Genomic DNA, 24,898 nt, shown 5'->3' on the forward strand with positions numbered 1-24,898 from the left:
TCAGGATTTGTATGTGATCACACAACAAATGTGACTTTTCAGTGCGCCATCTTGCTGCAAGTCACCAACAGTAACTATGGTTAGCATGCTAACTCTAATTGATCTACAGGAAGTAAGTTTTGGAGGTGGAGCTTGGTGGGCGTTTTAAAAATGGAGGGTGGGCTCAATTAATAAAAAAACAACAACAAAACATTAAAATCTTATCCATGTCCACCCACAAAGACTTTTTTATTCACAAATCCTACCTAATGCAAATGAAAGATTGTTTCATTAAGTTCGCAAACTATGAAAAACATTTGCAGTTTCGAAATTCACTTGAATATGTTGTGATACAAATTCACATTCACGTTTCATATCATGGAAATCCATATGATGGAAGTCACTCGATGGAAAAGCGCCCTCTCCAATATGGCTGCGCAGTTGACGCGTCTGGTGCGCGGAGATGAGATGCGCGGACTTCCGCCCTCGGTGGTGACGCAAAGCCCTGCCTGTTTCGAATAAAAACATCGCGCTGTTAACGGTCACTTGTCAGAGAGAAGCAGCGCGAGCGCTCGAGAGCTTCACTTCCGACTCGGAGAGCTCGCAGTAAAGCAGAAGTGCAGCGGAATTATGGCGGAGGGCGATAATAAAAGTGCTAATTTGTTGGTGAGTCTCAGCTCTGGTTGGTTTTGCTTGTTTCTTTGTCTGAACAGAAAATGCTTTTTTGACAGTTAGCGTTACACAAGCTAGGTGGGAGGCTAACCTTGTTTACCATAAGCGCCACTAACCCTGGCTAGTTTAACGTTAGCTCAGATTTTATCTCGTGTTTTTTTTTTTTTTTTTTTTTTTAACCAAGCTTAACTTATCTGACCTGAATGTGCTGAGATTTTTTTCACCTTTGCTAGCTGACCATTAAATGTGACTCAAACAGGAATTTAGCCTACTAGCTAACACTGCTGTCAGAAGGCGGTCAGTTTCTCAGGCCTGATATGACTCTAAGTGATAACACATTTCGATTGCTTTGTGTAATCTTTCTTTAATCTTTACGAGTCATTGTAAAAATGTTGAGATTTTAATATCTCTGTAAAACTAACCCAGCTAGCTAGATGTTGCAATGTCACCTAATGACTCTCTGAGTCTGATTAACCTGCTCGGTTCACCATTAAGAGTCGATTCTTTAGGCTCAGACGTCTCCCAACGTCGGTCGGTGTCCATTTGTCGACAAAATTGTTTAATAAAATCGTGGTTTTTTAGACTCTGATCTACAAATCAACTTTATACTTTCATGCTACATTGTGTATGTTATAAAATCTAATGTAAAACAAGTGATTCACGCGACGGTCACCTCCTCGTTGTATTACATTATACTTTATTATAACAAGCAGCAGAGCAACCAGTCACGTTTGCACAGTATGACATTTAAGACATTATAGTCATGAATGTGGGACACTGATGTCTTTTTATCGAAAGTAAATGTTATTGCTGTTTGTCGAAAAGCGAGTCGACTCCGAGCTGAAAGTGTCGACTCTTTTGTGAACGGTACATCAGTTCAATCCGCAGGCGTCTCGCGCAGGTCTGTGCAATATAAACACACTTATTCCCAAACCTGCAGTAAGATTCTTAATTGTTTTTTAAACATGTTTTGATCATAAACCTAGATTTATTTGCTCACACGTTTGAGGAGATCATGGTAATAAAGACGCCATTGTTTTTAAACATTGCAGCAAGAAATCCTTAAACATTTCTATCCTGTGTCGCGTTTAGGAAAGGGAAGCCCTGATAATGAAGTGTGGAATGTTGTAATAACAGCCAGGGAGAGTAATAAAGAGGTCAGAGAGAGAGAGAGAGAGAGAGAGAGAGTAGGAAGCCCGAAGGCCTCTGTAGCCATATCAGTTCTTCTGTTTTGATCAATAACACACAGATTGTTCTGTCTTCTAGTCCTGGAGTAAAAACCCTGCACTGCGTGTTTCACAGGTTTATTTTTTCTGTTCCAACTCGTGTCTCTACTTAACACACTCACAAGCACATGATCACAGGACAGCATGTTCCCCCGTCACTTCACACGTCTGCTGATCTCCTTGCTGGACCCTGGTGTGTCCTGACGCTGACCGGTAGTGTCAGGTTCCCTGACACGCTCCTGTTCAGAGATACTGACTGTGTCCTTTCACGTTCCAGGCTCAGGAGACGTCTCAGCTCGAGGAGCAGCTGCAGGGATGGGGAGAGGTCATCTTAGCCGGGGATCAGTTCCTGCGCTGGGAGAAGCCCTGGTTCCCCGCTGTGCTGGTGGGCAGCACCACCGTGCTCTTCCTGTGAGTATCGCACTGGGTGTGTCCATCAGTCTGAAGCGCCGATCCACACTGAAATGATTATATTTTGTGGACTGAGTGGTCAGATTAGTGTACTAACAGGTTGAAAATGTGTGCTTCCTCTGCTCCTCCCTGACACAGACTTGTCTACTACCTGGACCCGTCTGTGCTGACCGGACTGTCTTGCACCGTCATGGTTCTGTGTCTGGCTGATTACCTGGTGCCCACCCTCGCCCCACGCATCTTTGGCTCCAACAAATGGTACGTGACGTCTGGCCTTCTGAGTCAAATGTAAACGTTTACTAGTTATAACACGTTACTGGCTTCTGATTGGTTGAGCAATCTTTCTTTGCACATCCCATCCTTGGGGGTTGGGGTCAGAGTGCAGGGTCGGCCATGATGCAACACCAGTGGCAGCATGGTGGTGTTGGGGCTTGAACCCAGATCTTCCGGTCAACAACCCAGAGCCTTAACCAGTTGAGCCCAGAATTCTTTCTTCACATATCCTGACTTAGGAAGTTCGGGTCAGAGCACCGGGTCAGCCATGATGTGGTGCCTCTGGAGCAGTGAGGGTTAAGGGCCTTGCTCAGGGGCCCAACAGTATTGGCACTTGAACCCTGATCCTCTGATTAACAAACCCAAAGCCTAAACCACTTGATCTAACAATGCCCAATTGTACAAAACATTTAAACAGGAGAAAACGTTCGAATCAACTTCTTGTTATTAACATTTAAAAAACAAAGCTCTAAGAGGGCTGACGATATTTCAGGAAAATGTATGGTGATGTAATTCATCACGATATCAGCGTTAAGTCGTCTCAACACCCAGCCCTGGTGCACGTGTTTTCTTTTCTTTTGCTACTAATCCATCTCGATGCTTTTAATCCTGATTATATACAGTAGAAATCTTTGTGCTTCGCTCCGGCCTTTTCTGTCGTGGAAACTGTTAGTAATAAACAGAGCAATTAAACTAATTGCTTCATGACACAGACAGGAATTCAACAGTAGTGTGACTTAAACCCCGAGACATCACCAGAACGGAGAAAGACAGGAGCTTCCACCCTGTTCAGATGCAGTGTGTTGATCAGTTTGTAAGTGAGATCATGCTCCGGATGTCAGTTTCACACTGTGTGTGTTCTCGGTTATCTCTTTCACCATCTCCTTTTTTTTTTCTTCTTTTTTATAACTCCATAGTTAGCAGCTTCATGACAGTGTGTTTGCTCTTTCTCATGGAAACTAGCGAGTGGGCAGGGCATACACATACCTCTCTCAGGGACCATGATCTGTCCATCAGTCAGGTGTCTGTGAGCTCATGTATGTGGTAGAGGGCAGATTGCGCTTTTTTTTTCTCCCCTGAGTGTGTTACAGTGTGGTTGATGCAGTAGACATGGTTCATGTGGGTCAGTCTTCTCTCCCCACGTGCATCAATGAGCCTTGACCGCCCATGACCCTGTCTCCGGTTCACCACTGTTCCTTCCTTGGACCACTTTTGATAGATACTGACCACTGCAGACCGGGAACACCCCACAAGAGCTGCAGTTTTGGAGATGTTCTGATCCAGTGGTCTAGCCATCACAATTTGGCCCTTTTGGTCAAACTCGCTCAAATCCTTACACTTGTCCATTTTTCCTGCTTCTAACATCAACTTTGAGGACAAAATGTTGACTTGCTGCCTAATATATCTCACCCACTAACAGGGGCCATGATGAGGAGATACTCAGTCTGATTCACTTCACCTGGCACTGGTCGGAACCTTAATGTAAATCGAGACAGCTCCTGTTGTTTTCTTTCTCTCTCACACTTAAAGCAGTGTAAACAGAAGTTCTGGCCCTGGCGGTCAGAGCGAGTGTGTTCCGTGTCTTCCATCAGTCAGACCACAGTTGCTGCCGCGTCTTAAGTGTCAGACAGATCTCCTGACCGATTCAGCTTCAACCTTTTCCCAGCTGACCAGAGCTCAGAGTTTATTTTAGAGCCTGGCAGTGTCCTTGTGTTTTTATATGGTCATGTCTTATGTCCAGAAATAAAACTGTACACACGCTCAGGTTTCAAGCCTTGAAGTCTCCGGAGTGTGTCTCACTCCTTTGTGTGATTGTGTAAGAAAATTCCAGTTCCATTCAACACAAGTGCGCTTTAGCTTCAGGTTTCTTTATCATGTGCACAGGAGTGGACGATCACGCCTCAGTGGGATAAACACTTCACTGGCTGCTTTAAATAAAGCTTAAGATCACAACACTTTTTCTTGATCCTGACATTATTTAAAGACAACATGAATCTGTGCAGTTTATTTATTTTATTTCTCAGCATGATGTATTTTTCCAGCTGAAAGTTTTCTGGGTCAGTTTTCTGTGTGTTTGGGTGGGTCAGTTTTCTGTGCTCTGTGTGTTTGGGTGGGTCAGTTTTCAATGTCCTGTGTTCAATCTGCTCATTCAAATAACGAACAAGGCTTTAGATCTAGACTTCCTCATGTGGTTTGTTTTTCCTGTAAAGATGGAGAACTTCAGGTCGTCACAGTCTTCAGTTCTGACTTTCGTAGTATTTGTTAGTGCTGTATCATGAGCATGAGCTTCTCATGCAGAAGCAACGAAACTTCTTGCTAGAGATCATACAGTGCTATTTTATCTCTTTACCAATGTAGATACAGAGAATTTAGCTTTATTGTTTATTGTAACATAACACAGGGAGTAATACATGGCTAAAACACTTCTACACAACAGCAGAATTTTTTAATACTACTCAGACACACATAAAAATACACCAATCAGCCATAACATTACAGTATGACCAGTGCCAGGTGAAGTGAATCAGACTGAGTATCTCCTCATCATGGCACCTGTTAGTGGGTGGGATATATCAGGCAGCAAGTCAACATTTTGTCCTCAAAGTTGATGTTAGAAGCAGGAAAAATGGACAAGTGTAAGGATTTGAGTGAGTTTGACCGGAGGACAAATTGTGATGGCTAGACCACTGGATCAGAGCATCTCCAAAACTGCAGCTCTTGTGGGGTGTTCCCGGTCTGCAGTGGTCAGTATCTATCAAAAGTGGTCCAAGGAAGGAACAGTGGTGAACCGGGGACAGGGTCATGGGCGGTCAAGGCTCATTGATGCACGTGGGGAGAGAAGGCTGGCCCGTGTGATCCGATCCAACAGACGAGCTACTGTTGATCAAACTGCTGAAGAAGTTAATGCTGGTTCTGATAGAAAGGGGTCAGAATACACAGTGCAGGACGGGTCAGGGCTGTTTTGGCAGTAAACTCTGTGTAAAAGAACAGTGTAGACAGTGAGTGCAGATATTAAAGTTAACATGTAAACAGGATCAATATAAAGTGTAAAGTGACGTGTGTGTGTGTGTGTGTGTGCAAACAGGACAATTGTGTGTGTGTGTGTGTGTGTGTGTGTGTCCAGCACAGTATAGTTCTCTGTTGAAAGCAGTTCTCCGTTATGTGTGTGTGTCCATGTCCAGCAGAGTTCAGTTCTCATTGGGAACACAGTTTCTCAGATTTGTGTGTGTGTGTGTCCGTAAATGTTATACTCCCTTTTTTTCCTTTGATATCAGTCGGAATTATTTTATTAATATAATGTGTATGAAGGTTTTTGTGTTATTGAATTGAAAGTCATAAAATTCTTAACTTCTGGAGTTTGATCCTGAAGAGTCAACACTGTTTGTTTGTTTTGTTGGTTTGTCTGTGTGCAGGACCACCGAGCAGCAGCAGCGCTTCCATCAGATCTGTGGGAACCTGGTGAAGACGCAGCGCCGTGTGCTGGGGTGGTGGAAACGCCTGTTTGCCCTCAAGGAGGAAAAGCCCAAGATGGTAAATGGCAGCATTCACCTCACGTGTCCACGAGCTTTAATTAAACACTATTTTAGAACCAGGGTCTGTCTGCTTTTTAAATGATTTATAGGACCGTTTTAAAAATATTTATGTTAAGGATAGCTAAAGGATAGAACTGAGCTTAGTGTTTGTTAAACAAAAAAAGACAAAGCAATGATGCTCACTTTTGTTAAATTAAGACCACACTGCTGCCCATGTTCACGAAGCTCCGCCCACAGGATCTACATTGACCTCTAGAGGGTCTGTAAAAATGACCGACAGGAAGTCCAAGGAAGTCAAGTTTACAGATTTACAGGGTTTTTTTTATTGTAACGTTTTGCATATCCTTTAGATTATTTGTGGAATTTAGGAATATTAGGAATAAAATCAACTGTTATCCCTCTTTAAAGCACTTGAAGCATCCGTTGAACACAACAGTGTTTCATCACACTGCAGCTCCATTCTTCATTCCTGAATTCTCTCATTTCCCAACAGTACTTCTTGTCGGTGATCAGCACTCTGGTGGTCGTGGCCTGGATCGGACAGCAGGTCCATAACCTCTTCCTGACTTACCTGATTGGTACGTATGCAGCGTGACGGTCCTCAGGTGTGGTGATAATGTTCACTGTGCTGATCGCTGAAAGAGTTTTTGTTAAGTTTCAGAACATTTACAGGATGTGTGAGGGTCTACGGTGGCTGAGATGTGCAAAACACAAAAACACGAGGACGAATCAGACAGAGCGGAAAAGGTAGGTATAGTGTGTGAATGGAATTCTTCCCTCTGATTGGACGAGACATCTGTCACTCAAGATCTACAGGAAGTAGGAAATTGTGTATCTAACTTTATTTCTTGTACATGTGTGGAGTTCTGCGTTCACTTTCCTTCCATTTCCTTCCAAATGCCTTCCATTTCCAAGAAAACGGAGTTCATTCAGCTCTACTGTGATGAAGGACGTTCATATGGTGTGATGTTGGATATACTGATAGTGTATCATGGAGTAAAGATTAGTTTATCTCTAAAAACACACCAGGAATGTTTGGAAGAGCAAACTATTCCAGATTAAAGGATGTAAGGAGCGCTATAAGAGCAGAGCTGTGTTCATACACACACCAATCCACTTTCTACTGCTGCAGCTACTGCTGGACTTCCTGTCGATCCTGAGTGACCCATGTCTCGTCCAATCAGAGGGAAGAATTCCATTCACACACTATACCTACCTTTTCCACTCTGTCTGAATCGCACTCGTGTTTTTGGACTTGTTATTGTGTTTTGAACTTCTCGGCCACCGTGACGGTCAGTTACAGTAGTGAACAATATGATTCACGTTATGATGTGATGCACAATATGAGTGATTGATGTTTATTAACAAACTCCCAGTGTGAGTCCTGTGGACTTTAACACCCAGTCAGGTAAAGTTAATAATTGTAATCTTTCAAAAAGAACGCTATATACACTATTGGCAAAAGTTTTGGGACGTCTGCCTTTACATGCACATGAATGTAATATGGAGTTGTCCCGCCCTTTACAGCTGTAACTGCTTCAGTTTTTCTGGGAAGGCTTTCCACAAGGTTTAGGAGTGTGTTAATGGGAATTTTTGACCATTCCCCTAGAAGAAGCACATTTGTGAGGTCAGGCACTGATGTTGGACGAGAAGGTCTGGCTCACAGTCTCCACTCTAATTCATCCCAAAGGTGTTCTATGGAGTTGAGGTCAGGACTCTGTGCAGGCCAGTCAAGTTCCTCCACACCAAACTCACTCATCCATGTCTTTATGGACCTTGCTTTCACTGGAACTAAGGGGCTGAGTCCAACCCCTGAATTCAATGCCAACTTTTGGCGATATAGTGTAGCTCAGTGGAAAGCTGTGATGTGAGTGCTGATATCCAGCAGGTTTGTGGTTTCGTTAGCTGGTGTGTGAAGTACTGTGAGCGATCAGTATGGTGTGTGTGTGTGTGTAGTGTGTCGAGTCTGTGGTATGTAGGACAAGAAAATGGAGCCGTTGTCCCTCGTCCAAAAATAAGCTCTTCATGACCCAGCATTAAACAGGACAGAGTGTCAGACACGCCTTGGTTTAAAGAAGCCCTGAGCTTTATATGCAGACGATGTACCTAACACAACCAGGACTGATTATTTATATGAGCTAATACAAAAGAACATTTCACTCCGATTATTCATAAACTCTTATACTCTTTTTCTCCAGATTTTATGAATATGCAGTTTGGGAAGCCCCTCCCCTGTCTGTGTATTGGTTCTAGTATTTTTTGATGTCATTACACTTGAGGTCTAATTCAGGTTTCCTGATGAGATTATCAGCTTTCCACGTCTATTCACACACGTTTGCTAATCAGATTAATTCCCTGAAGAGTTTCTGCCTTTAAAAAAATGTGCTTTCAGGACAGATTTTATTTTTTAGTTGTGTACAGAAGTGATTTAGTTTTTCCTTCTCCCCAGTTAATAAGGAAATGCAAGACTTATCCAGAAAATGCTTTAAGCCTTCATTATGGATTTACACTATATTGCCAAAAGTTTTGGGACACCCCTCCTCATTGAATTCAGGGGCTGGACTCGGCCCCTTAGTTCCACTGAAAGGAACTCTTAATGCTTCAGCTTCATACCAAGACATTTTGGACAATTTAATGCAGAGTATTTTATTTTCTTCAGTGTTTAAACAGAACCCTGGAGTGTTCTCCTCCTCACTGAGGTTCTTTATTTAGCTGAAAACAATGTGAAGCGTCTGAGAGAGGAGAATGACTCTGAATCGACTCACAAGAAAGAATCGGTCATGCAGTGCATTTTGGGTTGCTGCTGAACTGAGCTGCTCAGGACAGAGAGTGTTGTAGATGTTTACAAACAGAAAGAGAAATGCATTTTAAACCAGTTCTTCACGTAAATGTTTTCATTGTGTTCCCAAACTGAGTGGAAGAGGATGAGGTTCATGAACACCTTTTCATTCCTACAGTCACCTCATGAACAAAAAGAAGAATCAATTTTGCTCTGATTCAGAGTACTAGGTGTGAAGGACCTGTGAGAGACACCGTCACAGAGCTGTACTTCCAGATTTACAACTTTCAGTAAAGTCTCACCTTTCACAGGGAGTCAAAAGGGTAGCTCGAGTCCTCTGGGGAAAGGCTTTGAGACATGACTGCTCATGAATCCTCGTGTGTGTGTGTGTTTACAGTGAACTTCCTTCTGCTGCTGCCCGGCCTGAACCAACATGGCATCATCACCAAGTACGCCGGCATGGTTAAGAGGGAGGTCAACAAACTGCTCAAGCAGAAGGAGAAGAAAAACGAGTGAAAAGAAAAGGATGATGATGATGATGATGATGATGATGATGAGAATTGAGTTAATGAAAGTTAAATCTGCCCCCAAATAGCATTAAAATTGTAGCTCAGACTGCTAAATCCTCAGATTGCTAAAAGCAAAGCTACTTTAATGAATAAATATCTAAAAGCTAGATTTAGGCTTAAACTCGAACGCATGGACTCCTCCCACATTTCACGTCTCGTCACGTCCACGTGTTCACGGTTCAAAAGGCTTCAGTCTCTTCACTGCTTTAAAGCCATTCCCTTTTTATAAAACGTTAAGGCTAAGCTTCACCACTGAGACGTAGACGTAATGTTTTACACATGAGACGGCTCGAGAACCGAGCAGAACCCGTACCCTGGAGTGGTTTGGGTTTGTTTGTTTGTTTTTAGTTTTGTTTGTTTATTTGTTGAAAACTGCACTGAAAGCACCACAGGAGAAACTGGATGTGTTGTGATGGAGGTGTGTGTGTGTGTGTGTGTGTGTGTGTCCTCCTGCCTGAGGGCTGCAGAGTCATACTGCTGTTTTCTCTCTCTCTCTCTCTCTCTCTCTCTCTCTCTGTCTCTCTCCCTCCCCCTCTCCTCCAACTGAAGCTCGTCATGCTGTAAATACATCCCTGTCCTCTCTCTCCACCTCTCTGTATCAGTGTGTTATGTTCATGTACCTGTGAGAACTTTTCCCTGCGGCTTACCTACGCGAGCCGTGACACGTCTGTCCTCATTTCAGTCTTTCTCTTCAGTTCAGTTACCTTCATAAAAAAGAAATAAATCATTATAATAATAAAGACCTGCTCTGACACTTTGGTGTGTGCTGTTTCTGCGCGTGAGCTTGAGTTTGGATTTATTTCTTTTCACCATGCTTCTCCTCACTGGTGTAGGTGGAATGTGGGCGGGATTACCAGAGAGGACCATCAAGCTCCACGACTAAGGTGTGTCCTGTAAACCTTTCAGAATCCGGCTCTTAGAGGTTTACCATGAGTCCCAAGTCCAAAAATCCGCCCCAGAGCCTACAGCTATTCAGCTGGAGTTAGCATTAGCAAGGACCTCACGTACATGCTCACTTGCCCATTTAGCTGGTTTGAAAACCTGTAATACAGCTCTTAGTCATGTATCAAGCTGTGGTATTAGCATGTTAGCATCATTCAGCTGCTGGAAATCCAGGTTCCAGTGCACTGTCCTTTTCTTCACCTTCTAGTTGGGTTTGTTTTATGAAGTCACCTTTTAAACATGTGGCTTAAAGACTTGTCTGTTAGCATCGTCTCAAATTCTGCATCAGGTGTAAGCAAGTCTGCTGCTGATGTTTATTCAGGTGTTACTGTGTTTCTTCTCAGTGTTTATTTATTTATTTATTTTAAAGCACAGATGATTTACCTGGCTGTTTACTGATTTGAGATGTGAAGGACGTTTGTTGGTGTCTATAGTATAGTCATATTATAGACTCCAACAAGCGCCCTTCACCATTTTCCAAATTGATCATCTCCACATGTGATGCTCGTGTTTAAGCTCTGGTTTAGTCCGTTCTTATTTAACGTTTATTAGTAATAAATTCCACATTTTCAACCCTTTTAACTTCCAATCATGGCTCAGTGATTTCTGACACTTCAGTTAAATCTGGATGTGTTTTATTGCGAGATGAAGTGCATCATGTGCCCTCAGTACAGCCGCAGCGAGGTGCAGTCGCCTTCCCAGCGGTGAGAAGCACACATCTCCCTCTCCACACATTTCCTTCTCGGCTCCCCAGGACCTGCCGGTGCTCTCTCCTCTCCTGTAGAGGGAAATTTATTTCAGATTTTAATATACGAGTCAAGAAGGTGTGACTTGCATTAAATACATTAAATAACATTTACTCAATCCTAGACTCTTTCAGCTGGCTTCATCCATCCTTCCAGTTTCATTTATCCATCTATCATTCATTAATCAGGTACCAAACTGTGTTAAAGCTAGCCTTTGTGACCACTCAGGGTTCTGGACATGGTCAGGTGTTGATTAATTCTCTCTGACAGAAGAGCAGCTTCACATCACAGCTTTATCTATCATAAATGCTCTGATATCTTATTGTTTCTATATCAACAGGGATGTGTATCCTATGAATATATTACAAAATCAGAACAAAAGTGATGTGGTGAAGTGTGTGTGTGTGTGTTGGGGGGGGGGGGGGGTGAAGGAGTCTCCAGTGTCAGTGCTGTGTGTGTGTTTGCTCTTCTGCTCTGTGACTCTATAAGGACCTGTGAGGACATTGTGTCGGTGCCAGTCAGTGGGTCGACCGGACGCCTGCTGGCACCGAGCGCTGGTCTCAGTGGCACAGTGATCTGAGCGATACGAGCTCCTATAAGCTGTGTCTCCTGGAGGATTGGTCACTTCTTTCATGTCCAGACCTTCATGGTTCCGAGTCCAGTTCCTGTCTCTCAGACTCCTAAGGACATCGTGCTGTGATCAAACAGGTCAGAAATTACCTTAATACCCAGGTGTTTCAGAATTTTTTAAAAACCTGACTGTACCGGTGTGATGTCTTTGGGGCTGTGGACGTCTCTCGAGTGCGTGGAGGAGACACTGTCCAAGACATTCCTGAGGTCCAGAGCGCGGCGATGCTGTGAGGGATAACATGGATCTCTCAGGAGGAAGACCAGCGGCTGGCCATCATCTCTCCTTCCACAGAAACTCTACAGCCGGAAATATCTGGTGAGAAGAGACTGAACCCTACAGCCAGCTCAGGTGTGTGTGTGGGGTGACCTGGTCTCACCTGGGTGTGTGTGGTGGAGTAACAGGGTGTCTGATCTCCCAGACAGAGCGTGGTCTGATGCAGCGGTCGTCCCTTCCACAGCTTACTGTGAAGAAAACACAGTCGGGGATCAGCACTGTGTAGCTCACATGGTCCGAAAACTCACAGGTTCACCACACTGACGTCCAGCATTTCTGATAAACTTTACTGTCTTTAAAGGAGCAAAAACCAATGTTTAAAAATGTCTTTCTCTTACTAATATCCTGGAGAACATGTAAAAGATGATCAGACAGAAAGGTTTTCATTACGCAGATGAGAATTCCTGTCTGGAAAACTGCTTGTGTTTATCTGTGATTCCCTTCAGTCATTTTAGAAATACTGTACAGCACCGGGGGGCGTGGCTTTGTTAAAGCGGGCAGGGTTATTTCAGATGCAGTAGCTGTTCAGATGTAGGAGGATGAATATAACCACATATCATTTCCATCTCTCACTAAACTTCTGCTGTTCTTCTGCACATTTCATTTTTCACTCCACGTTAATCTGTGCTACTTCCCCAGTTTTGTGTTGTTTAACTCGGGTTTTGAGAGAATAGAGTTTATTAATAAGAATATAAAATAAAGGATTCACTAAAAGTATCTAAAATTAGTAATAAATAAAGTTATATAGAGTTTTATAGAGTTTTATCCTGCATGCAGAAGAGGTGTATGTGTTGATCTGGACTTTTACTTTAAAACCACTTTCACTCTCAATCAGATTCAGTTTTTATTGCTAATTTCATTTTATTTTCTATTTAATAAACGGATGCTAGTCACTTCCTGAACCTCATAATAGTGATGATTAAACTTTTTACACTTTATTTTTACAATATTTTATAACAACTACTATAATAATAATAATAATAATAATAAAAGAGGTCTCTAAGTGACCACACTACTGACTGAACTGACCCTACAGGAGTTTAATATTTATTAATTTTTATTTTCTTTAACAGCTCTTACCCTGGAGGCATCGTGGCGGCTCGCTCGCGTGCGCGTGCCTCTGTTGCCATGGCAACATTCAAACAAACGATAGTTTATGAACATAACAACACATGACCAGCTTTATTTCTGGGTTATAGTAAATATCCTGAGGGTCAGTTCTTCTCTTCATCACCGGATCATTTATGGAGTTTACTTTAGAAATGCTGCTAAAATGGAATCTTTTTTTCCCGGATTCAAAATGGCGTCCTGATCGATATCGAGTGCACTACAGAGGGCTCAAGGGACATCAGTACAGAGCCCTGTTTAGTGCACTTATCTAGGGGGCAGCGAGGAATGTAGGATACGACTCCTGCTTACGATCATATAATGATTACAATATTTATTTATATTTTGTATTACTTATTTATTTACAAATATATTAATTACAGTATTTTTTTTTATAATATTATCTATAATGAGGATTTACTTATTTATTTATTTCAGTTATCCATTTCATTTTTTTGGCGAACACACCTAAAAAGAAAGCTCTTCGTAACTAACTAACTAACTAACTAACTAACTAACTAACTAACTAACTAACTAACTAACTAAATCAATCAATCAATCAATCAATCAATCAATCAATTAATTAGTATAAACATTATACACAATAGATTCAAATAAATAGCAAGATTTATAAAAACAAATAAATAATTAAACGCTTTCTGTGCTCAAAATGCGAAGTGAAAACAGATTATAATACAATTATTACTTCTATCACAGAGTGAACATGATTTTTTTAAATTAGGTTTTAAGCAACAAATGTTCATATTATTAAGAGACATTTATTTATTTATTTATTACATTATTATTATCTGTGTTTTTTAAGAGTTAATCTTTTTGCTTCAGGCTGTTTGTTAGTTTAAACGGATGTCACTGATTTTTTCTTTCAACATTTATCTTCTTTATAAAAATAAATAAATTAAAAGCAATTTGATGCCTTGGTGTGAAACATGATTATCCGCGTCCCAAACGGCACTTTATCTTTAAGTAAGGGCACTAGAAAGTGTGCAGAAACCTTTGTTGCTTATTGCGTGTAGTGCGTACGCGAAGGGATCAGAGCGTCGTGTTGGGATGGTGCTCGCTCGATGTGTTGTGATGTTCGCGGTGCACTGTGGGAAAGAGGAAGACTAGCAGCCGGCAGAGCAATGGTGAGTGAGGATTAGTGTTAGCAAAAAAAACAAACAAAAAAAAAAACGAGATATTTTGTGTTAAACATTTTATACACTTTTATTGTTTGAATCTGGAATTGTGTTTGATTTAAATCTTCTGTCAGGAGTGAACTGCATTGTTTACGAAATAGTGTGAAAACCGCTGACAGTGCAGATTCTCTGCGGCTATATTTTTAGCACGCTAACGCTAGCTAGCTAGTCTCTTAGCTGACTAGCCGAAATGCCTTTGTTCATGGTTAACAAAACAAAAGTGTGATTTTCTAATATTAACTTATCAGATTAAATACAAAATAAATCTGAAATTTGATTGATCTGATCTAAACAGGTAACATTTACATGACGTGTAAGCTAGTTAGTTTAGCCTAGCTTAGCCTAGCTTAGCAGAGCTAAATGAAATGCCATCAGAATAGAATGTTTTACGTATGGAACTGGATCTTTATAAGGGCATAATTTTAACTCTGTTATAAATAAAATGCCGAATAGAGAGTTAAATAAAGAAGAAAGTGTTTTATCACAACATTACAGATCAGCGCGAGAGCTCTGAAGGTGATTTTACTGTAAAGAAAAAAGTCCATTTCCTTTGTTTAAAACTAACTACTGTTTTTTATATCTTTCTTTCAAATATATTTAATGAACTATATAATGAATTTAATTTAACTATTTAACTATTATTTAACTATTTAATGAAATATATTCAAATATATTTAATGAACACCGCTCTGAAAAGATCTGAGAGTGTTTCATTTTTATTTTTAACACAAGTTTTGTTTCTCGATGTTATATATACTTTTTGGTGTCCGTGTGAGTTGTGACGTAGTTGCAGGCAGTGGGCGTGGCCTACGAACACTTTCGGGTGTCAGCCGAAGTTTGCCGAGCAGCTTGGTGTGTAGTTTATTATACAAATGAGCTAATCGATAATCCTGATAAAATCGAGTCCTGTAGATCACTGGATGAGTCGATAAACAGAACAGGTGACCCCCCCTTCTCTCTCTCTCTCTCTCTCTCTCTTTTGTGGGGAATTTGTGATTTTGTTGTCACATGCACATAGTTGCACTGCCCTGAACTAAAACATTTCAGGAATAATAGAGTTCTTTCTGTTCTGAGCTAATCAGAATGACCACAGCTGACCACAGGTAGAAGTCATCTATCTGGCTTGTTCAGATGATGATTAGGTAAACAGGATTGAGTTTACCGGTCATTTCTAGGAGGGAGGGGTGATCCTTTACCCAACTCACTGATTCTGATTATTGATCTTTCTGACCCGTCGCTGTCAGATTTTTCACTTGGATGTTGTAAGTTTCTCTGAGTTTAAACACAACTGTTCTTATTTCGCTCTTCTACTCACCATGGTCTCTAATCTCAGTGTGGAGGAGAACCCTCTCTCCCTCTCTCTCTCTCTCTCTCTCTCTCTCTCTGCCTCTTTCTCTCTCTCTCCTTTCTGTCTCTCTCTCTTGCTTACTCTCTCTCTCTGTCTCTCTCCTTTCTGTCTCTCTCTCTCTCGCTCTCTCTTCCCCTCCTTTCTGTCTCACTCCTTTCTGTCTGTCTCTCTCTCTCTCTCCTTTCTGTCTCGCTCTCTCTTCCCTTCCTTTCTGTCTCTCTCCTTTCTGTCTCTCTCTCTTCCCCTCCTTTCTGTCTCACTCCTTTCTGTCTGTCTCTCTCTCTCTCTCTCTCTCTCTCTCTCCTTTCTGTCTCTCTCTCTCTCTCTCTCTCTCGCTCTCTCTTCCCTTCCTTTCTGTCTACCTGCCTCTCTCTCTCTCTCTCTCTCTCTCTGAATAATTATAATTCAGCCTCTTTTCAGGGAGTCGATTCATTTGACTCGACTTGCCATTAGGAGTCGACTCCCGTTTTGCAAACGATTTGTGTGAGTCGACTCATTCATGAACAGCACACACGTTTTGGCACCTGGAGCACGTGTTTCTGAGGTAACAGTCACCGCTGTTTTAAAAAGAAATCTCAGTACAGGCTACGATTCTGTGTAGTAAAACCTTTATAAAGCATTAATTAAAACACGATTTGTTGCATGAGCCAGTGAGAGGGAGGAGCTTGTTGCCATGGGGATGGTCCCTGTAATCGTGAAAGGAAATTGTCTAGATGAAACACGGTGTCTCTGTTCACACAGTCACACACTAAAGTGATGGATCATCTCATCCCTCTGTCTCCTCCCAGGACGTGTTCCTGATGATCCGACGTCACAAGACCACCATCTTCACAGACGCCAAGGAGTCCACCACAGTGTACGAGCTGAAGCGCATCGTCGAGGGGATCCTGAAGAGAGCACCTGAGGAACAGAAACTCTACAAGGTGATCTCACACACACACACACACACACACACACTCACTAACATGCACACACACACACACACACACACACACACTTCATACCTGACACATCACTACATCTTGTTGCTTTCACTTTCTTTCAGTTTTCTTCTAGTTTCTTTTTTGCAGTTTTTTCTTGTTCTTTTGTTTATTTGTATCTTTTTATTTCTTCTTTTCCTGTCGTGTGTGTGATGTCATGCATTGTTATATTGCACTGATCAATTTTCAGCATTCTCCTAGTGTTGAGTTTATATCAGATTGTTAACATAGATGTCTCGGTCTCTCTGTCTCTCTCTCTCCCTCTCTCCCTCTCTCCCTCTCTCTCTCTCTCTCTCTCTCTCTCTCTCTCTCTCTGTCTCTCTCTCTCTCTCTCTCTCTGTCTCTCTCTCTGTCTCTCTCTCTCTCTCTCTCTCTCTGTCTCTCCCTCTCTCTCTCTGTCTCTCTCTCTCCCTCTCTCCCTCTCTCTCTCTCTCTCTCTCTCTCTCTCTCTCTCTCTCTCTCTCTCTCTCTCTCTCTCTCTCTGTCTCTCTCTCTGTCTCTCTCTCTCTCTCTCTCTCTCTCTCTCTCTCCCTCTCTCTGTCCCTCTCTCTCTCGCTCTCTCTCTCTCTCTCTCTCTCTCTCTCTCTCTCTCTCTCTCTCTCTCTCTCTCTCTCTCTCTCTCTCTCTCTCTCTCTCTCTCTCTCCCCCCCCCCCCCCCCCCTCCCCCCCCCTCCCCCTCTCTCTCTGCAGGATGACATGTTGTTAGAAGACAGTAAGACACTGGGAGATTATGGATTCACAAACCAGACAGCGAGACCTCAGGCTCCGGCTACAGTGGGACTCGCCTTCCGTATCAGCGGTCAGTTCACGTGTCTCTGATCTCTGAACATCTCCACATGAATATTTAAATGAGGAAATGTCCCCATGTCCTCTAACACTGTCATTAAGGCCATGTCCACCCATAGCTGGGTATTTTTAAAACTGAGATTTTTCTACTTGTTTTTTTTTAAAAATTTTTTAATTAATTCTGTCCACACAACTATAATATCTTTGTCCACCTGAAAACGAAACGCCCTGTAAAGTGCTGTCAGTAGCATGCCTAGCCAATCAGAATTACAGGTCCCGGTAGTTTAACAACAATGGTGTGTTCCAGGAAAGTCACACCCTTGACATGAAAAAATTTTTTTGTAGAATGTAGAAGTCGGACCGGGTCTCGTCCAAAACCTCCATCGCTGTGTGCCTGGTCTGTGTTGTGGGAGTTCTGTATGCAGCAGCAGTGAGCTCCGTATTACATTCCGGCCCTCTGTTCATGACCGTGTGTGTAACTGCGTGTGTGTGTGTGCACGCATGTAAAAAGTCCAGTAAGTAACGTTAACACAGTCAGTAGTTTACGTAAGTCTGCTATTGCACAAAATATCTTCATAAACAAACCTCAAGGAGACCGGCTCACAGACAATGAGGTCAATTCATCAAAATCTCCGTTTCCCCCGTCCACACACCACCACTCAAAACGGAGTTTTGGAAAATCTTCACTTTGAAAAGAGTTTTCGAAAGGTTTTTGACGAAAGGTCAAAACACAGAGAAAAATCTCCCTTTTAAACAATCCCCAGCTACGTGTGGACATGGCCTCAGATTACATTTAAACGAGCTGATGAATCACGTCCTCGTTCTGTTACCGTGGCAACCAACATCCATACATTGTTAATGTCCTTCCTATTAATGTCTTGTTCAAAACTTTTTCATGGAGAACACAAATATCCTGAAGTACATGGTGCGGTGCTTATTGATTCCTGACCTGTGTGTGTGTGTTTCCTCAGACGATGTGTTCGAGCCACTGCGTGTGGACGCTTTCTCCAGTCCTCCAGAGCTGCCAGATGTGATGAAGCCCCAGGACTCGGGCAGCACGGCTAACGAGCAGGCCGTCCAGTGAGAGACTCCAGGATCCGGGATCCGTGGCTGTGGCCGTGTGTGTGTGTGTTCTTGGTTATGGCAGGGTGTGGGGTGTATGAGAGGTGGTGTTTTTGTGTGTGTGTGTGTGTGGTGACACTTGCTGAAAAAAAATGTTTAATTCTTTCCATTGGCGCTTTACACACTCTGTGTTTAAACCTTCACCTCATGCACCCTTGGACGTGTGTGTGTGTGTGTGTGTGTGTGTGAGAGAGAGAGAGAGAGAGAGAGAGAGAGAGTGTGTGTGTGAGAGAGATTGTATTAACAGTATGTCCTGTGTGATTGTTCATTATTATTAGTAATATTATTCACACTCTGGTTATTTTGGCCGTAACAGTGGAGTTAGGGATACACACGTGAGCTGACTCCTGAAGGGCTTAATAATTCAGGTGTCGAGTCGGATCACGTGTGTTTTCGGAGCGCCGAAAATCACACGTGTCTCCTGGAGCTGCGCGTGCACGTCATTCACCATGGAGAAGTGTGTAACGTTATCTCATGAACTTTTGGTATTAACATGATTATTTTCCCCTCTGTGTGTGTGTGTGTGTGTGTGTGTGTGTGTGTGTGTGTACACACACTGGTTTTGCTGATACTGATCATATTGTTTTGGTTTTTTTTGCGTGTGTAATTTATCCAGTGTTAGTTAAAAAAAAAAAAAAAAAACATACATGTCCATGTGTTCAGTTCCCTCATATATATTTTTTTTGTATTTAAAACCAAAGGGGAAGTGTGTGTGTGTGTGTGTGTGTGTGTGTGTGTGTGTGCGCGCGCATGTGTGTTCATGTGAAGGAATGGCTCGTGTGTTACATTTTGCAGTCCCATAAAGAACAAGGTGTCTCTGTTTGAGCTGTAAACTATAGAAACAGCTGACTTTCTTTCGGATCAACTTCTGAGGGTCGCCCCCCCCCCCCCGCCCCGCCCCAACAATAACGATGAGAATGAACTGGACACACTCCTCTGTCTCGTTCTCTCCGTGGTCAGAGTCGATCCTCACCTTACGCTACTTTCTGTTTGAATTAAAAGCAGAAGAAACACCTGATGAACAAAGTGCTGCAGTGTGATCTGTACTCCTCTGCTTCTCTGATGATGATGATGATGATGATGATGATTTTATCCTGATACACACCTTTATTTCTGCCCTTCTGATATTAATAATGTGTTGAATATCAAGGGGGAGAAGTCGAGATTGAGGAAATGGACATCTCTTTTTTTATTTGGACACTGGTCAATTTTAAACACTTATTCAACATGACCTCAGGGTCATCTCTGTAGTGTCTGTGTGTACGAAAATAAAAAAAAAAAGTCTTGCTTTAACACAAAGAACCAACCTGATGAAGCTAAAGAGGAACATAAAGCTCCATAAACACTGTAATGTCAAAAGTAAGTGCCCCCCCTGACCCTCACACCCACATGTCCGTGTTCATTGATCGTTCCACTCCGCTTTTTGTCCAGACCGGGAACACGAGGTGTACTGCGCATGCGCGGAATCGACATCATCATAATAATAATAGTAATAATAATAATAAGAAGAAGAATAAAAGTAGTATAATAACAGTATTATAAATACCTGCAGTATAATGAACTGCTGTAAATCATTTCATCATACTCAAGACAATAAGGAGGCGCATTTCCGCGCATGTGCAGTACAACCCGTGTCTCCAGGATAGAGGAGTGACACTTTTATTATTTTATTTTATTTCGTTCTATCACATATAAATACAAAACAGGAAGTGTAGGGCAGATATAAAACAATGTCAATCAGTTTAAAGTAAGACAACAAAGCATAAAATGAACATAAATATGTAAATAATACATGTATAATAATAAATAAATACCAGGACAAAAACACAGTGGTATATAAGGACAGGTACAGAAATAAAAGCTTTAGGATTTTTTTTAAATTGTTTTTATAAGTTTCTTATTTTGTGATCTCACATTAGAAAGTTTTCAAAATATATTTTAAAGTCAGTTTTATAAAAGGTAATAGATGATGGCTTCTTTAGAATTCTTTTCGTCTTATGAATAAAATACTTTGCTAAGATGATTAACAGATCTATGATGTCATTTTGTTTATCAGAAAAATATCATGAAGTTCTAAATTAAGGGCTTTGTTTACATTTTTGTTGGTTCTGTCTATTTTAAAGTCGAGTCCCAGAATAAAACAGAAAAATAAATGTTCAATATCTTCAACTGATCTGTCCAAAAGGTCCATTTATCACAAACAGTATATCTAACAGCTGCCTTTACAGGAGATAACATCTGTGAATCATTTATCACAGATGTTACCCGGTTATTTCCGGGTCTCTGTGCTTCAACCAATCATACGTTTATGTAGCACGCTTGACTCCACCTACCAGACAGAGCCACGCCCCCCCAAGCAGTTCGTTCGGATTCTGCGCGCGAGCCGAGCGCTACGCTATGCTAACCGGCTAGCGGGATGTTTTAATCGGTTTAGAATAAAAATGACCTCTGAAGACCTGGTAGGTACACAACTGACAAAATAACTGACTAGGTTAGCGAGAAATCGCTGAGTAGAATACAAGCATAACAAACTGCTAGCATAACAAACCGCTTAGCATTACTAGGTCACGTGTTCAAGCCAAGCTGTGTTTATGGTCTAAAATATTATATTTCATTTGCAGTTTTAGACAAACTGTGCGTCTTCGGGAATAAATAAACACTACCTTTAGTCATTTTAAACAGCTTTGCATGTTGGGGAAGAAAACTATGAATAAAAAAGCCGTGTATTGTTTAAAGAAGCGCGCGCGCACACACACACACACACACACACACACACACACACACACAGTGTCCAGGAGCAGATCTGAACCAGATTTCATTTAAACATGGTTTTAATTTCAGAGCAGAGAACTCCATGTCCTTCATCTGTCTCAATACAGGAAGGATAAAGACATAAAAAGTCTAATAAAAAAAATAAAGAAGTAAAATGCTGCCTGGTTTTTAAAGCCTGGAAAAACTTCCTCAGTAAAACTTCTCAGGAAGTCTGGTAATGAGGCTGGAGGATCTGCTGCTGATTAGAGCATCAGGTTTGATATCACTCACCTGTATCAGAATCCACACACATCCTGATCGGATCATCTGGTGTAGTCAGGATCTGACCTGTCTCCAGGCTCATGCTCACATTTCTGATATTCGAACGAAATGCCACCGGGTATCGACTCGGGAACGTCACTGCAGGAATTTTAGGGAAGGGATGAAATCTGAACAAATCTCATGTCTTAGAGTCAATAACTAATTTTTGATTGGATTTGGATCAAGAATTATAAAACAGAAGAGCAGGACTGCTCATAAAACATTAGCATGGACCATGTTTCTTGGATTCAGTCTTTCATAAACACTCTGCAGATAATAAAACATTAGGTTTGTCTGTAGCTTTTGGAAATAAGTGAATGATTTCTTTCTGCTGGCATGTAAACGGTGTGTGCAGGCAGCTGGGAGATGGTCGGCGGCTGCGGCCGGGCGGCTGGTGATGGACGTGATGCAGTCGGAGTGGGAGCCTCTGTCTCACTGTGAGCTGGAGCAGCGTCTTGACCAGGCCGTGGAGGAAATCCTGGAGGCGGAGCTGATGTCCGGTGTGCAGGGGTGGGGCCAGGGGCAGAGCCGGAGCGTGTACACTCGGGTCTCTCGGCAGGAGGAGACGATCACACGCACATCAGCGCACGCTGAAACCTCACACACGTCCACTTCAGCCTCGCTCCTGTATCAGGCAGAAGGAGAACCTGCTTCAGAGAACCAGCAGCATGTGGCTGAGATAGAGGAGAACCCCACAGTGCAGGTCCGTCACTGAGGAACACAGTCCTGAGAGGAACCGGGAACTCTGTTCTGTTCCAGTTTATTCAGTGTTTTATTCTCCTGTGGTTCTAACAGCATCTGCCATCTTATCTCCCTTTCCCTCTGTCTCCCTCTCTCTCCTTCTCTTTCTGTCTCTCTCTCCCTCTCTGTCTCTCTACCCCCCTCCCCCTCAGTACCTCACGTCTCTTCTCCAGAAGTTGAAGTGGAGAGACAGTCAAAGGCGTCTGAAGGGAAGATCTCGCTTGTCCTTGTCCCACACGGTGTTCCTGTCCCTCACTCTGCTGTCCACTCATCTCAGTTACCGCTCTGTATCCTCCACCTTCCGCCTGGAGAAAGGGAACATCCACCGCATCTTCTTTTCCTTCTGCCACAGAGTCAACACACTGCAGGATCAGATCATCCGCTGGCCCACCGGTGTGTGTGTGTGTGTGTGTGTACACACTCTTACACTATCCTAATGCTATCTCTGAAACATCTCACCACCAGATATATGCAGTACAGACACCTGGACTGGGATTTTAATGGGATTTTACTGGTATTCTAGTGGGAATTCAGTGAGATTTTAATGGAGCAAAAGAGGGAGACAGAGACTCGTCTTTTCCAGGGTCTGCTTTTCTGTAGTTTGTACTTCAGGTCATGTGACACTGCCCCCTAGTGGACACGTTAACAAAAGTTAAACATTTTTTGAGAAGTGACTCCTTTCTAGTAACAGCTGGGTCATTCCTCTCTGTAGGTCAGGAGGCATCCGATCTCCTGCTGCCCTTCTCCAGCTGCCTGGGTTATGATGAGAAGCTCCAGCAGAAAGGTCTCCCTAAAGTCCTGGGCGTGTTGGGCCACACCCGCATCCCATTCCGCTTTCCTCCCGGTAAGCAGGACTCAGAGAGCGACGCTCCGCATGCCAAGCGGCTCAGGAAGGGTTCTCCCCCGGACCACTGGTTAAACCTAGAGCTGGTGTGTGACGCCGAGGGTCGGTTCATCCACTGCAGCGTCAGCCAAGGTTCTCACAGGAACCCAGGTGAAGCTCTGAGTCATATATTAGCACAGAACCCAGAGCTCCTGCCTCCTGGAACCTGCCTGTTAGCCGGAGCTGGATACCCACTCACGCGGCACATCCTCACGCCGTTCCGTACCGCACGGAACCCGCAGGAGAACCTGTACAACAGAGTGCTGGAGACGCACCTGAGGAGGCTGGAGCAGGCCATGGCTGACCTGAAAAAGCGCTTCAGAAGATTGAGCTATCTGGACGTGGGAAAGTGTGAGAGAGCCGCAGTCGTGGTGCTGACCTGCTGCATACTGCACACCGCACTGCTGGACGCTGGCTACACCACCACAGGGCAGGTGGAGATACACACCAGGGTGGAGGGAGAGGAGGAGGAAGAGAAAGAAGAGGAAGGTGTGAAAGAGGAAGCTGGAGTCAAACTGAGAGAAATGGTCATTAATCTACTGTACGGAGCTCTGGACTCTGGGACACAGGAACACGAGGAACATGATGGACATGAGGGTTTCATCACTCAGTATTTATGATTATTAAAATATAAAAAAATTATAAATGTAAAAATTTTTGTGATGTTTAGATTCACTTAAAAAAAAAGTTTATACTGCTTTTTTTATTTATCTAGAAAAATTTACAAAATTGAATTTAAATGTCATTTACTATATTTAGTTTCATATTAATTTAATATTACTATTATTATAATTTAATAAGAAATTTAGTTTGAATAAAAAATAAATCCAAAAATAGTAAAAATATATATATTTTTAAAAAAATTATGGTTTCTCTCTCATGCTGCTGCAGGATCAGGTTTTCACAGCAGATCAAACACGATATTAAACACCTGATAAAGGAAATGACATCACTGCCAGATCAGAGCGTCCTACAGGAACACTGTCCAAAAACTCTCCGATATTTACACTTCAAAAAAAAAAAAACTGACCAGAACAGAGAAGATGAAGAGTTAAGAACACTGCTGTGTTTGTGTGTGTGACCTCTGCCTCTGTTTGTCCCGGTCAGCACAGAGACGAGTGTTAGGATGAGAGCACTTTCCTCCTGCCCTCATCATCATCATCATCATCATCACACTTCTGGGCTCATGCAGGATACAAAAGACGATCATTTTTGATTCTGTGTTTTATATCTGAAACCTCTGGTGTGTTCATGCCAGTGTTAAACATCTGTATTTATTACAGCAAACTCTGATGTGTAGAATGTTTACTTTTTCTAAGTATAAATAAAAAACATTCAAAAGTTTCTAAAGAATGTTTTTTTTTGCTTTATAACACCTCTCTTAAGTTAAACCTAAAACCTCCTGATGTTTAGTTTTGCTGCCTGACGATTAATCCTGACTCTGATATGTAAATGAGATGCAAATGAGCCGTCATGCACCGCAGGTCAACCAGTGGGAAAGTGGGCGGAGTATATTAGCATAAATATTTTTAACCTAATTTGCATATTTACAAAATGGTGAGCTGTTGAAAGGATTAAAGTGTCAGTAGATTTCTGATGTGAATAAACACACACACACACATCAACAGT

General features: G+C 42.4%; 4 protein-coding genes across 5 annotated transcripts; 3 read left to right on the forward strand and 1 right to left on the reverse strand.

Moving 5' to 3' along the window:
* Nucleotides 1-487: 487 nt before the first annotated feature.
* On the forward strand, nt 488-10,196 carry arl6ip1 (ADP-ribosylation factor-like 6 interacting protein 1). The gene is made up of 6 exons (XM_058373366.1): nt 488-645; nt 2,155-2,288; nt 2,427-2,546; nt 5,975-6,092; nt 6,588-6,672; nt 9,271-10,196. The coding sequence occupies exons 1-6, from the start codon at nt 610-612 to the stop codon at nt 9,387-9,389; spliced, it is 612 nt and encodes a 203-aa protein (XP_058229349.1). The 5' UTR covers nt 488-609; the 3' UTR covers nt 9,390-10,196.
* An 853-nt stretch (nt 10,197-11,049) lies between these two features.
* Nucleotides 11,050-13,355, reverse strand: LOC131369842 (uncharacterized). Its single transcript, XM_058416713.1, has 5 exons — nt 13,115-13,355; nt 12,138-12,222; nt 11,896-12,057; nt 11,623-11,824; nt 11,050-11,162 (listed from the first exon to the last, which is right to left on the reverse strand). The coding sequence occupies exons 1-5, from the start codon at nt 13,162-13,164 to the stop codon at nt 11,050-11,052; spliced, it is 612 nt and encodes a 203-aa protein (XP_058272696.1). The 5' UTR covers nt 13,165-13,355.
* An 811-nt stretch (nt 13,356-14,166) lies between these two features.
* Nucleotides 14,167-20,489, forward strand: elob (elongin B). The gene is made up of 4 exons (XM_058407006.1): nt 14,167-14,286; nt 16,474-16,608; nt 17,356-17,464; nt 18,423-20,489. Exons 1-4 carry the CDS (start codon nt 14,224-14,226, stop codon nt 18,533-18,535), a joined length of 420 nt encoding a protein of 139 aa, XP_058262989.1. The 5' UTR covers nt 14,167-14,223; the 3' UTR covers nt 18,536-20,489.
* Nucleotides 20,490-20,891: 402 nt separating this feature from the next.
* On the forward strand, nt 20,892-24,890 carry LOC131363970 (uncharacterized). Of its 2 annotated transcripts, none has more exons than XM_058406985.1 (5): nt 20,892-21,032; nt 22,001-22,348; nt 22,539-22,779; nt 23,099-23,879; nt 24,161-24,890. In XM_058406985.1, the coding sequence occupies exons 1-5, from the start codon at nt 21,015-21,017 to the stop codon at nt 24,348-24,350; spliced, it is 1,578 nt and encodes a 525-aa protein (XP_058262968.1). In that variant the 5' UTR covers nt 20,892-21,014; the 3' UTR covers nt 24,351-24,890. The 2 variants fall into 2 exon arrangements, with proteins under 2 accessions (XP_058262968.1, XP_058262975.1); XM_058406992.1 differs by having other exon boundaries at nt 22,560-22,779.
* Nucleotides 24,891-24,898: the final 8 nt, after the last annotated feature.

Source organism: Hemibagrus wyckioides, linkage group LG02 (assembly GCF_019097595.1).
Source record: "Hemibagrus wyckioides isolate EC202008001 linkage group LG02, SWU_Hwy_1.0, whole genome shotgun sequence".
Lineage (NCBI taxonomy): Eukaryota > Metazoa > Chordata > Actinopteri > Siluriformes > Bagridae > Hemibagrus > Hemibagrus wyckioides.